This window comes from Macrotis lagotis, chromosome X (assembly GCF_037893015.1).
Source record: "Macrotis lagotis isolate mMagLag1 chromosome X, bilby.v1.9.chrom.fasta, whole genome shotgun sequence".
NCBI lineage: Eukaryota > Metazoa > Chordata > Mammalia > Peramelemorphia > Peramelidae > Macrotis > Macrotis lagotis.
This window is the reverse complement of record NC_133666.1, coordinates 671,256,187-671,269,428: the sequence shown is the minus strand read 5'-3', so window position 1 is coordinate 671,269,428 and position 13,242 is coordinate 671,256,187. Positions and strand designations below refer to the sequence as shown.

Genomic DNA, 13,242 nt, shown 5'->3' with positions numbered 1-13,242 from the left:
GCATTCCATTTCTAAAGAGAAAAATGGGAATTGGGCAGAATAGGCAACACACTTATTCTCTTTTTTAATAATTATTATAATGCTGGTACTAAAAATACATGACAAAGATGACTTTTGAATTCCCTGAACATTTTTTAAAAAATCACAGCTGTCATCTGTGACAGCTTGCAAGATATGGGGGTGGGGGGGCAGGTTTTATTATCTCTACAGATAATTGAGGCTTAAACTAGACTAGAAAGGACCTTTCCCCCCTCCATCCCACTAGTTCAACTTTCTGTCTTTCCTACCTGAACACTGTATGACCTGAAGCGCTTCCTCATCACAGTTCTGAAGTTTGAGGGGTCCTTTTGAGGGGTGACAGCTTCCTCTGTAACAATGGCAAAGGTGCTCCCAGTAATAGGCATAACAGATGCTGACCCCCTTGATCTTGACATCTCTGGCTGCTTATCTTCATCCTCATCATCCCATTATGGTATTATGGTAGTTACACCTGGAAAGTACCTTACAAGTCAGCTAGTTTGACTTCATAACTCCTAAGCGACAAAGTCAAATATGAACTTCAGGGCTTTGATCACAAACCCTAGCACCCTCACCGGCCTTGCCTCCTGGGTATGGCCTTCCATTCTATTTGGTCTGACTAAACCTCAGTTCTGCTTCTCTTACCAAATGATGTAAACTTTGAGGTCATTCACCATCCAAAGGTGCAACTGCTTCGAAATCAAGCCCATTATCAACATAAATGAGATGGTGAAAATTTATCTCTTTCAGGTCAAATGATGCTTACAAATTGACACAAATGCTTTGTCCATTTTTTTGATCTCTCTAGAGGATCCTATTAATTTTAAATGAAACAATGCAGAGCTTCATAAAAATCGCCATTGAAATCATTATTTTAGGATAAGATGTTACAAAGTATGGTGTGCTTGGTCCTTGTGCAAGGGAAAATTTAGTATTTTAGTGTTCTGATACTATGTACTGAGGGATTTCTGTTATATTTCAGTTATGAGTCAAAGAATAGAGAGCCAGACTCTATTAAAAAAGAGAGAAGAGAAAAAGCACAAGGCAGCACCAGATCAAAAAGGATTTTAAATTTATACATTTCACTTTTTTAACTTGGTAGAATTATAGAAGTGAAATTTACCCTGTGATGTGGGTGTAGGTTGTGGGCAAGTCATGTGACTATATATTGGGTCAAGACAAAAAAAAAAGGTAAATAATTCTCATACTGTCCTTAAAAAATTTCACTTGGAGTATGAGACGCCAGGGTTAGTTCATGGGCCCAAAGGGCCCAAGTCCTGTTAGTGCCGGTGAGCTTCTGTTTGCCGTTGGCAAGAAACGCTTTCACCCTCAAGAACCTGTTTCCTGGCAGTGGAAGGCTGAGGGGTCCGGGGTGCGGGGGGCCTTGGACCTGCAGCAGCCAGTGCAGGCCTTGAGGGGGGCCCACTCTTCACAGCCTCCCTCAAGGGGCTGGGGGCTGGGGCAGGGCGCTCCCCGGGAAACTGCCTTTGGGGTGCTCCAGGCACCGCCCCGCGCCCCATCACCAAACTGGGGAGCTGGGCGGCCGATCCTCCCTCCTGGCATGCGGGCAATCAGCCTCGGACCCCCGGGTCGCGGCTTCCGGTACTCCCACACTGCCCCGCGCTGGGGCGCGTCTCCCCTTCCGGCCCCCCCCCCCCCGGGGCCGCACTGCGGGGGGGGGGGGCGGCGGGGAGCAGGGGACGGAGCCTGTCAGAGGCCGCCGGGCAGGGCCGAGCCGGAACATGGCGGCCGCCAACCGCCGCGGCCCGGCCCTCCCTCTCTCAGGCCTCGCCTCCCGCTCCCTCCTTCCACACTCTCCGCCCGCCAGCAGGAAGCCCCGCCCCCCAGCTTTCCCTCCTCCGGAGTCCGGACTAAGCCCCGCCCCCAACGTCTTCCTGCGCCAAACTACATTGGCTCCGCCCTTTTCACGGCTTCTACCAATGACAAGCCGCTCCTCCGCTCCTCCCAGGGATCAGGCCCCGCCCCCACCCCACCCGGTTTTTACCTCTCCCGGCTTTCCCTCGCTCCCGCCCTTCATCCGTCAGCCCTCACTCGAGGCGCAGGCCCCGCCCCTTCCCGTTTCCGGCTTCCTTCCCTAGGGCGCAGGCCCCGCCCCTTTTCCCTCTCCCGCCCCCTTTCCTCCCGGCCACACCCCCTCCCGGCGTCAGTCCCGCCCCCTTCTGGGCGGGGCCAGGTTATGCCGGTCCCTCAGGAAGCGGGGAAGGGGGCGCGCTGCCCTCTGGGACTTGTAGTCCTCCGTGGCCGTCCCCTCCCCCCTCCCGGCTGCGGCCGCGGCCCAGGCTCTGGGGCGCGCGGGCGAGGCGCGGTGACGGGGCCCCGGGGCCCCCCCAGATGGCCTCAGTCCGCTCACCCGCCCGTGGGTCCGTTGTCCCCGGGCCGGGCCGGGGGTCCGGAGAGACAGCGGCCGTCCTTGTCCGCAGAGGAGGACACCGAGGCGGGAGCGGCTCTGCTCCTTGGCCCAGTGCACATACCGAACGTGTAGCACAGTTAATCCTAATATAATAAAATAAAAATAATTCAGTTAAATAAAACAGCTCAGTTCACCTCCTGAACTTGATTCTTTTGTATCTGTGTGCATGCCTGTCTGTGTAAATGTGTAATCACACACATGTATACTGTGTGTGTGTGTGTGTGTGTGTGTGTGTGTGTGTGTGTGTGTGTGTGTGTGCAGACATATGGAGAGAGATAGGGATGGGGATAGGAATAGAGAGACAGAGATAGGGATAGGGATAGAGAGAGAGACAGAGATGGAGGTAGGGATAGAGAGAGAGACAGACAGAGACAGATAGATACAACATCCACCGAAAGTCAGGACTCCGCGAGATACGAGAAGTGTCTTCTTACTAGAGAAAGAAAAAGCTATGTATGTCAGAACTCCTTATTTACAAAGAACCTCTAACACAGGTTGAACCTTGAATATTTTATGGGTCATCACAAGAAGGGATCATTACAAGGGAGGGGAAAGGGTGAGAAAGGGAGGAGTTCTTGAGGGAGCCGGCAGGCAGGGGGGGCAGCATGAATTTCCCTTGGAAATGACAAGGTCTTGACTGCCCAGAATGATGAATACGGGCTTTGCGGGTATATATCTACTCTCAAGGGCACCCCAAAAGTTTAGTTAGGATTAGAAGTTGCAGGTTATGTTAGCTCAGGAGGAGCTTTATCCTGAAAAATAGAGCAACTCAAGAAAACCAGGTCAGGGCAGCGGTCTACCATATGAATTAGAGTGTGTGTGTATGTGTGTACATATGTGCATATCCTCTACATGGATAAGACCCCTGAATTATATGTGCATTATGTGTCTGTATATAGAATGAGTATATAAACATGTGTGAGATGAACAGTATGAATTGTACCCCAGATGCTTCTGGGGAGTTCATGAAGCATCAGGATACAGGGAAGAGTTATCTAATCTATCTATCCATCTCTCTCTCTCTCTCTGTCTCTGTCTCTGTCTCTCTGTCTCTCTGTCTCTCTCTCTAATAAGAGGCAGAGAAAAGCAAAGTCATTGAGACAGACAGAGAGCACCATAGTGGACAGACAGCTGGCGTCAAAGCCAGGAAGATCTGGGTTAAATTTTTTACTCTTATACATATTGGCTCTGTGATCCTGGCTAAGTCCTTTAACCTATAAAGTTTCTAGACAATTGAATATATTTTCTATGTTCCAGATACTGTGCAAAATACTTGAACCTAGCTCTCCTTGATTCTCCTAAATGTCACATTGACTCTCCAGGGGAATAAGGTTAAGAACAGAGGCCAGTTCAGTTCAATGCAACAAACTCTTATTGAGTAATTTCTATGAGCCAGATACTATGGGCCATTGTGCTCAAACATGGGAATACAAAAAACAAAGTAACCTCTTTGAGGATTGAAGATATTGTAAATCCAAAAAACATAAAAAAATGTAAGAAATTCCTGCCACCTTAGTGAGATGTCAATTATATCTTATTTGGGGAGTCTATCTTTTTTTTTTAAATTATTCATTTTAGCATTGTTTTAAAATTTTTTAAATAATTTCATCATATATTCCCAATTATATATAAAAATTATAAACAATTGGTTTTTTAAATTTTTGATCCAAATTCTCTCCCTCCCTCTAGTCACTCTGCCATCCATTGAGAAGGCAAGCAATATATCAATTACATGTGGGAAATCATGTAAATAACATTTCCATATTAGACATGTTGAAAAAAGGCAAAAAAAAAAGTGAGAATAATATGCTTCAGTTTGCATTCTGGGTTCATCATTTCTCTCCAGAGGTGAAAAGTATTTTCCATCATGGGAATTTGGGGATCCTTGTCTTGATCAGTTTGCCCAGTCTTTCACAGATAATCAGGACAATTTGATTTTTAATATTTTATTTTCTTCATTCCAGTTATATGCAAAGTTGATTTGATCTTAAAAAGCATCCTTCCAGGACAAGTTTTGGAACACACATGCATTTATTTCCATGGAAGAGCTTCACATTCTTTGGCTGGATGCGCTGCCTCAGCGATGCCACAGGGTGGAGCTATAGTTGTCATTTTGATCATTTAGCCTAAGGATGGAAATGAAAACTGATGGTAGAGAATGCCTTGGCATCCCTCTATTTGGGAGGGAAAATGAGTCTTTGCTCTATTAGAATCTGCTATAAAGCTTCTTGTTCCTTCCAAAAATAGATCCTGGGAAACTCAGATGATGGTTCTTGTATTCTTGTTACTGAAGAACACCAAAATGACATCCCTAAGTTGAGATGAATTATAGGGTGTCATACTGTGGCTGATCAGACCAATTTGAGTTCAGAATACTCTGCCACAGGTCGGGCACAAATAGTCCAGGTGAACACCTTGGGTAGGTACTCTAAACTTACCTCAAATTTCCTTTGAGATGCTTCAATTCTGCTTTCCTCAAAGAACATGGCCCTCTCTCTGATGAAAGCACACCAAACTGGGTGGTTCTGTACCAAATGAAGATAGAGTCTAGTGAGAGAAATGTAAGAACTAAGGTAGAGAAGATTTCAATTTCTGATTATATTGAAAAATAAATATCTTTAATGTGATGGAAGTACAATGGTCCAGGAGACAGTGTGGGACCTAGGATCAAGAAGTTGTTGTTCAGTTGTGTCCCATTTCCTTTTCCAGCTCATTTTACAAATAAGGAAACTGAGGCAAACAGGGTAAAATGATTTTCTCAGGGTCATACATCAAAGAAATATCTGAGGTTAGATTTGAACTCAAAAAAATGAGTCTACCTGACTCTGGGTTTTATCCACTGCAACATTAATTGCATTTCTAACACTTCATTTTCTAATACAGTAGGAGTGTCTTTCATAACAAAAAGAAACAGTTGAGTAAAACAAATGCCTTCAACAATGTTTAAAAAAGTATTCAACATTGTCGCCCATTGGCCCCAGTGGAAAGTTTGTTTCATCACAAAAGCAACTGAATAGCAATAATTTGATTGGTTCATTATTCAGTAACCTAATACAATGACTGGCATTTGATAAATGTTTATTGGATTGTCTTCAACTAAAATGACCAAGTTAGTTAAAATTTAGTTTAGTTGGTTATAGCTTTCATAGAATCAAGGAATCAGAATAAAAGTACTGGGAGCCAGGGTCTCTAAGCTGTTTGACACAGTCGCAGCAAGAAGACTCAAGGCTCAAGGAAGGATTTCAGAAAAATTCCTTGAATAAAACAGATTGTAAACTCTGTCCAAATTTAACAGGACTGCCTCTCTCTGAGGTATACAAAAGGCTTCAACATTATGAAATCTCTGGAAAACCCAACACCTGGGAATTACAAGTTGATGCCAGAATATATACAGGGAAAACAGATACAAGATGGGTCAGATAGAATTCCAGGGAAATGAATAGTTTTGCCCCCCCTTACCATACACAGGAATATATGAAAAAGATGGCGAGAAAATAGTTAGTACAGGTGACCGATATGTGAACTCCAGCAGCCTTAGTTTCATGGGAAAGAATAAAAAAGTCACAGAAACTGTGGCTTCTACCAACAAGGCCTGAAAGAAAAATTGGTTATTGTAAGAGTTAATGGATGGGTGGACAAGCATAAAGACCCTCACTACAGATTGTTAAGGAAGTGTATCTAAAAACATTACCTACACAAAAATATAAAAAAACTTTCCATTAAAAGAATTGCTTAATTAATAACTTTAAATGAATTAACAATTATACAATGTAGTAATAAATATGGTAACAGACAGGTTAAGGTCATCATGGTCTGAGTAGGGATAAGAAATCAATTAACCATATGATTATTACTTAAACTTGTAATCACATGATTAAAACTTGTAACCATATGAACTATATGATTGTTGATGAAAATTGTACACTCTTGTAACCAAGGAAATGATCTCAGCTTACTTGTTTGCTTGAAACATACATGATTCTGAAACTATAAAAATAAATCCAAGCAGCTGACAGTCAGTCAGCCTGCTCCTGCCCATACCCATTTGTTGACTCAACTCATTTTGCTGATTCTATCCCTCCTGTCAGGTTCCAAGAACCCCACGGAGGCTAGACCCCCGCGTAGAAGGGACATTTAGACTAGCCTCACTCAATTATAGGGTCAAATGCTTGTTTCTTAGGTATTTTTTATAAATTTTGCAATATTTGTTTTCTCCAGTATTCCAAGGATCTATGATTTTGTCAGAAGTAAATGGATTTCCTTCTCCAATGCAGATCTTAGCCCCTCTATGACCTAGATGGTCTCTGAAATTTGCCTCATAGTCAACTGGCAGTGAACCTTCCCAAACATCTCTTGGCTAGTCTTTGGGTGACAGACATATCTTCTGTATTGGGCCCTCATTTCAATTCAATCCAATAAGCATTTATTAATTACCTACTGTGATTATACCAAAAACTGATATAAGTGCTGGGCATCCAAAGACAAAAGTGCCATTGTCCCTACCCTCCAGAAACTATGTTCTTTCCTTTGAAGTTGTTTAGTTTAAGAAGATGGGTTCCAGGCTTGGCCCGTGGTTGTATGTATGGCCTTAGGAAACCTCAGGTCAGCTCCACACCAAGATGAGGGGTTTTAGTTGTTTTCTATTGCTGATAAAAGTTCAATTTTTAAATAGTTAATAATCAATTTGTCTCTTCTTTAGTAAGGCAGATGGAAGCTGGTGAAGTGGATTAGTTCTGGGAAAGAAGAGAAAGAAGTGGTAACAAGGTAAGAGTATTGCATGGGCACAAATAGTGTAATGGCTGCTAGAGAACACACTATAAAGAGCTGGAACTAGAGTCAGGAAAACCCAAGTTCGAATCCTGAATCAAAGAATGACTATGTGACCTTTGATAACCATAATTTCTCTTTAGCTAAAACAAAACAATAAAGTTAGTTTTATAAATGAAGTTTAATTCTCTAGGATCTTACCAGAACCCATGGGTGGAAGGCATCCTTACAAATGCCAACATCTTCCCAACATTTTGGGGAGGTTTTATACAATTTAGACAAAAGCAATAAAACTTTTGGAAGCCAGCCAATGAGATTTCACATAGATGACATGGTTTTACAAATACAATTTTCTCAAATCTTATAATATTTACTGAAAATTCCTATTGACAAGAATTTCACTTATGCTGAAGAGTAAATGTTTACAAACAACAATAGGGTTTTCTCTCTGCTCATCCAAGATGTCTCTTATCTTAAAGTGTGTTGATCAAGGTACTAACATTATGATAATCAGATAGATATTGACACAGATGAAGTCAACATTTTTAGGAGACAGACCTTACATAGCAGACTGCATTTTTTAACCCTTAGTTAAAGCTTAAGAGACAAATTTCTGATTAGAAATGTATTACTTAAGAAATATAAATTCCATCCTAAAGAATATCAGGTTATACATTTGTTTGTCACTGATTCAACCAGAACAGTTTTTCAGTCTCTCAAGAATGACTCTTCACCTAATACACAACTTGAAAGCCATCCTTTGAGATGCCCATTTGAATAGATCTTACAGAGAAGACCTTTTCCCTTTGATCTATTGAAAAAGGACCAGCCCTGTGGGGAGACAGATAAACATTTCTGAACATACTGTGCTTAGTTAAAGCTAACAGGAGAATTGTTTTGTTTTTAATCAGAATTATAGAGATCAAGAAATATTAATATGGGGCAGCTAGGTGGCACAGTGGATAGAGCACTGGCCTTGGAGTCAGGAGGACCTGAGTTCAAATCCAGCCTCAGACACTTAATAATACCTAGCTGTGTGGCTTTGGGCAAGCCACTTAACCCCACTGCCTTGCAAAAACTAAAAAAAAATATTAATAAACTATTTAAGGATATGAGAGTAGACACCTTGGACATAATACATGACCTCTGTCTACTTCAGCTTCCTCATCTGGTGATCATAGCACCTACTTCCCAAAGTAGTTATAAGGCTCAAATAAGAGAATGTTTGTAAAACAAAACTTGAGCTGGCTATTCTAATTATCTAAAGTCAGAGAACCTCTGTTTGAATCTTGGTTCTGCTGCTTATTATTATGACTTGGGCAGGTAAATTCATTTCTCTGGACCTCATTTTCCCCATCTCTAAAGTGGGGGTCTTAGATTAGAAGACCTTAAAGGTTTCTTCTAGCTCTAAATCTAGGTTCTAAACTGCCTGGGATCACAAAAGGCTTAGAAGATTCTTGGAATTCTCAAGCTCAAGAGTAGGCAGACCCTTCCCCTTACTGGGAAGGGTCAGAGGATAAGCAGTTTTTAGCTTACAACTCCAGTAAAAGAAATGATGGAAACCTAACAAAGAGCAGCCCAGGATGGGACCAGTAGAGAGCAAGTAGTCATGACCAGGAGAACAGACAGAGCAGCAAAGGACTCCTGCACAGCAAATATAGCAGCCTGCCTGGTGAATGAATGAATGAATGAATGAATGAATGAGTGAATGATTGAAAAGGCATTTCAGAAGTACCTCCTATCTGTAAAAGTTCCCTGATGACCATTGCAAAAGATACCAATAGATCTGTAGCATCAGTGTATCTCTCCATGGCATTCTCTGAGCTTGCAAATTCCCCTGCATGTATCCCTCCATGGATGTTCACTGGTCACATAGTTCTTCTATGTGTATCTGTCTCCCCACCCTTCCCCCACACACATACCTTGCTGATCCTACCATAAGCTACCAGAAAGATTATGATAGTTGTTATAATACTAATATTGACATAAGCCCTTTAAGTTTACAAAACACTTAAAACCAATATTATCTCATTTTGTGGCCACCTGTTCAGTATTACACTTGTGAAGAATCACTCTTTGACCCAGGAATGCAGGTGTAAAAAGAAAATAGGGATTTATTAAAAGAAGTTACAACACAAAAGAAAGTAATAGAAAAGGTAAGAAGAGATTAAAGAAAAGTCACATGGATTGCTATTAATCTTGGCAGGCCAGCTGCCAGGTTCAGCAGGAATCTGGAAAAAACAGAGCCCCAGTTCTTCCCAAAGTCACCTTAAATCCCCCCTCAGGGTCCATGGGAAGAGGTAGTGATTTGTGAGTTGCACAAGTCCCTCATTGGAGAGTTTGCCTTTTGGGGAGGGGTGTAAGTGTCTTGGATTCCAGTGAGGGGGGGGGGGTCTCTTGGATGTGGTTTCAGCTTCTGAGCAACCTAGCTGCTCCTTACCAAAAGAGAATATGGCCAAGGTTAGACTCAAAGTCAAGACAAAGTATTTTAACAGAGGGATAAAGGGAGAGTGAAATATTTTTTACAATGCAAACTAAAGACTTACAAAATTTGGGGGGTGGAGCCAAGGTGGCTGCAGAAGAAGAGCCTCTCTTAGGTACTCTCTCCAAAAAATTTCAAAAACCTTAAAATTGTGACTCTAAATTTTTGAGAGACAGAACCCACAGAAAGATCCAGTGAGGCAATTCTCCAGCCCAAGGTTACCTGGAAAATAGTGGGAAGCTCTATGCCACAGGATTGGAAGAGCAGCACTGCACAGGAGGGAAGGAACTTCAGCATCCCAGGAACAGCCCCAGGCAGCAGCAGAAGCAGTTTCCTGACCTGCACCCCAGGGAGCACCAAGTACAACTTGGAAGATCAGCAGGGAGACCTCTGCCACAACGAGCTGAAGCCCAGGCCCTCAGCACTGCCACGGCACTCAGTACAGCCCAGACCCTCACCATGACCAGCACTTAGTGCAGCCCAGATCCCAGGAAAACGAAGCATGCCTGTAGAGCCATCCAACAGGAGCCTCCAGGCAGCTGCACCCTAAGTGCTCAGCCCACTGAAGGTAAGAGAGTGGAGGGAGACTGCCGAAGTCTGTCCTTTGTCCCTGGAACAGGACTCTGGGGCTATGACCAAATTCAGATGCTGGTCACAGTCTAGGCCCACCATAGAGCAGGGACCCTCCCCTGCCCCCACAGCCTCCAGGGCAGAGGGGTGAGGCATGTGGTCATTCACAAACCAGGAGAGCAGACAGAGTCTCACCCACTGAATTCTTTGTGTGTGTGTGTGTGGGGGGGGTGTCCCAATAAAACTCAAAAGCTAAGGAAGCATCCCAAAACTAGGCACAAGCTAGAGAAATGAATAAATAACAACAAAAAAAAGGAACCTGATCATAGACAATTACTTTGGTCCCATGGAGAATCAAAATACTCAATCTGAAGATGAGAAAGTCCAAACTCCTGCCACTAAAGACTCCAAGAAATATAGAAGTTGAACTCAGGCTATGACAGAGCTCAAAAAAAGATTTTGAAAATCAAGTGAGGGAGATAGAAGAAAAAGTGGGAAAAGAAATGAGAGAGATGCAGGAAAAACATGAAAATGAAGTCAGCAGCTTAGTCAAGGAGATGCAAAAAAATGTTGAAGAAAATAACATGTTAAAAACTAGCATTGGTCAAATGGATAAAACAGTTCAAAAAGTTATTGAGGAGAAGAATGTTTTAAAAAGTAAAATCGGCCATATGGAAAAAGAGATAAGAAAGCTTTCTGAGGAAAACAAATCCTTCAGATGTAGAATGGGGCTAAAGGAAGTTGATGACTTTGTGAGAAATTAAGATACAATACTTCAACACCAAAAGAATGAAAAATTAGAAGACAATATAAAATATTTCATTGAAAAAACAACTGGTCTGGAAAACATATTCAGGAAAGATAATCTAGGGGGGTGGAGCCAAGATGGCAACAAGAAGGGATCAAATCTTAGGTGCTCTCAGATAAAACGTGAAACTAAGGACTCTAAACTTTCGAGAGACAGAACCTACAAACGGACCCATTGAGGCAGTTCTCCTACTCAAGGTAACCTGGAAAAGAGCAGAAAGGTTCTGCTCCCCAGGGTCAGAGGGGTGGCCTGCCAGAGCAAAAGAACTTCAGTATCCCGGAGGCAGCCCCAGGGTGCTGGGAGCCATGGCTCACAGCAGTGGGGGAGTCTCCTGAGCTGCACCCCAGGGAGCACCAGGCACAAAGTGGGGGAACAGCGGGGGACCTCTGCCAGAGCGAGCACGTGGAGCCCAGCCCTCAGGGCACACAGCCAGCAGCATCATCTTTCCCCAGCCCTGATCCAGGAAACAGAAGCAGGCAGAACCCATAAGCAGGAGTCCCCAGGGCATGAGCCCATTGAGCTGAGGGAGGGGAGTGAAGAGAGAGACTGCAGAGCTCTGTCCTCTGCCCCTGGAACAGGACTCTGGGGCTCTGACCACATTCATATCCTGATCACAGTCTAGCCCCCCCATAGAACAGCAGGGCCCCCCCGCACCTCAGCCCCGTGAAAGAGGGGCCGCTTATGATCATTCACAGACCAGGAGGGAGGACAGAGCCTCACACACTGAGACCCTTGTGGGAGTATCCCAAAAGCTCAGGAAGCACCCCAAAACCAGGCTCGGGCTGGGAAAATGAGCAAGCAGAGAAATAAGAGGAAGACCATTGAGAAATATTTTGCTCATGAGCCCAAGAAGGATCAAAATACTCAGTCTGAAGATGAGGAAGCACAAGATCCTGCATCTAAAGACTCCAAGAAAAACAGAAATTGGGTTCAGGCTATGACAGAGCTCAGAAAAGATTTTGAAAATCAAATGAAGGAGCTGGAAGAAAAACTGGGAAAACAAAGGAGAGAGATGTAGGAAAAACATGAAAATGAAGTCAGCAGCTTAGTCAAGGAAATCCAAAAAAATGCTGAAGAAAATAGCATGCTAAAAACCAGCTTAGGTCAAATGGATAAAACAGTTCAAAAAGTTATTGAGGAGAAGAATGCCTTAAAAAGCAAAATTGGCCAGATGGAAAAAAGAGATAAGAAAACTCTCTGAGGAGAACAAATCCTTCAGACAAAGAATAGAATTCAGGGAGATTGATGAATTTACCAGAAATCAGGAATCAATACTTCAAAACCAAAAAAATGAAAAATTAGAAGAAAATGTGAAATATCTCATTGAAAAAACAACTGATATGGAAAACAGACTTAGAAAAGATAATTTAAAGATTATTGGAATACCTGAAAGTCATGATCAGGAAAAGATCCTTGACATCATTTTCAAAGAATTACTACAGGAAAATTGCCCTGGTATTCTAAAAGCAGAGAGGGCAAAATAGAAATGGAGAGAATCCACCAATCCCCCTGAGAAAGAGATCCCAAAAAACCAACCCCTAGGAATATTATAGCCAAGTTCCAGAACTCCCAAGTCAAAGAGAAAATGTTACAAGCAGCCAGAAGGACACAGTTCAAATATCGTGGGGCTGCAGTCAGGATCACACAGGACTTAGCAGCAACTACATTGGAAGCTCATAGGGCTTGGAATATAATATACCAGAAGGCAAAAGAGCTTAGAATGCAGCCAAGAATGAACTACTCAGCAAGGCTGAATGTCCTCTTCCAGGGAAAAAGATGAACTCTCAATGAACCAGGGAAATTTCAAAGGTTCCTTTTGGAATGGCCAGAGCTGAACAGAAAGTTTGATCTTCAGATACAGGACTCAGGTGAAGCATGGAGATTGGAGGAGAGGGGGGAAATATGAGGGACTTAATGAGGATGAACTGCATGTATTCCTGCATAGAAAAATGACACTGATAATACTCATATGAACATTCTCAGTTAATAGAGCAGGTAGAGGGAGCTTTTATAGTTGAAGCACAGGAGAAAGCTGAATTCGAAGATAAAATATGGTGGAAAAATGGAGTCAATAGGAAAAAAGGGAAATGGAATGGGAGAAAGAAAAAGGAGAGGGGGAGTAGGCCAAGATATTTCATATAATAAGATTTTTTTTATTATTACAAT

General features: G+C 42.9%; 1 protein-coding gene across 6 annotated transcripts in view; it reads right to left on the bottom strand.

Moving 5' to 3' along the window:
- Positions 1–2,105, bottom strand: part of LOC141501567 (voltage-gated hydrogen channel 1-like) — a 28,518-nt gene extending 26,413 nt beyond the window's left edge. The window contains exons 1-2 of one of the 6 annotated variants that reach the window (XM_074205647.1): positions 2,024–2,105; positions 288–490 (exon numbers count right to left, since the gene is read on the bottom strand). In XM_074205647.1, the coding sequence (XP_074061748.1) occupies positions 288–434 (147 nt within the window). In that variant the 5' untranslated portion in view covers positions 435–490; positions 2,024–2,105. The other 5 variants (XM_074205649.1, XM_074205651.1, XM_074205650.1 and 2 more) reach the window with 5 other exon arrangements.
- Positions 2,106–13,242: the final 11,137 nt, after the last annotated feature.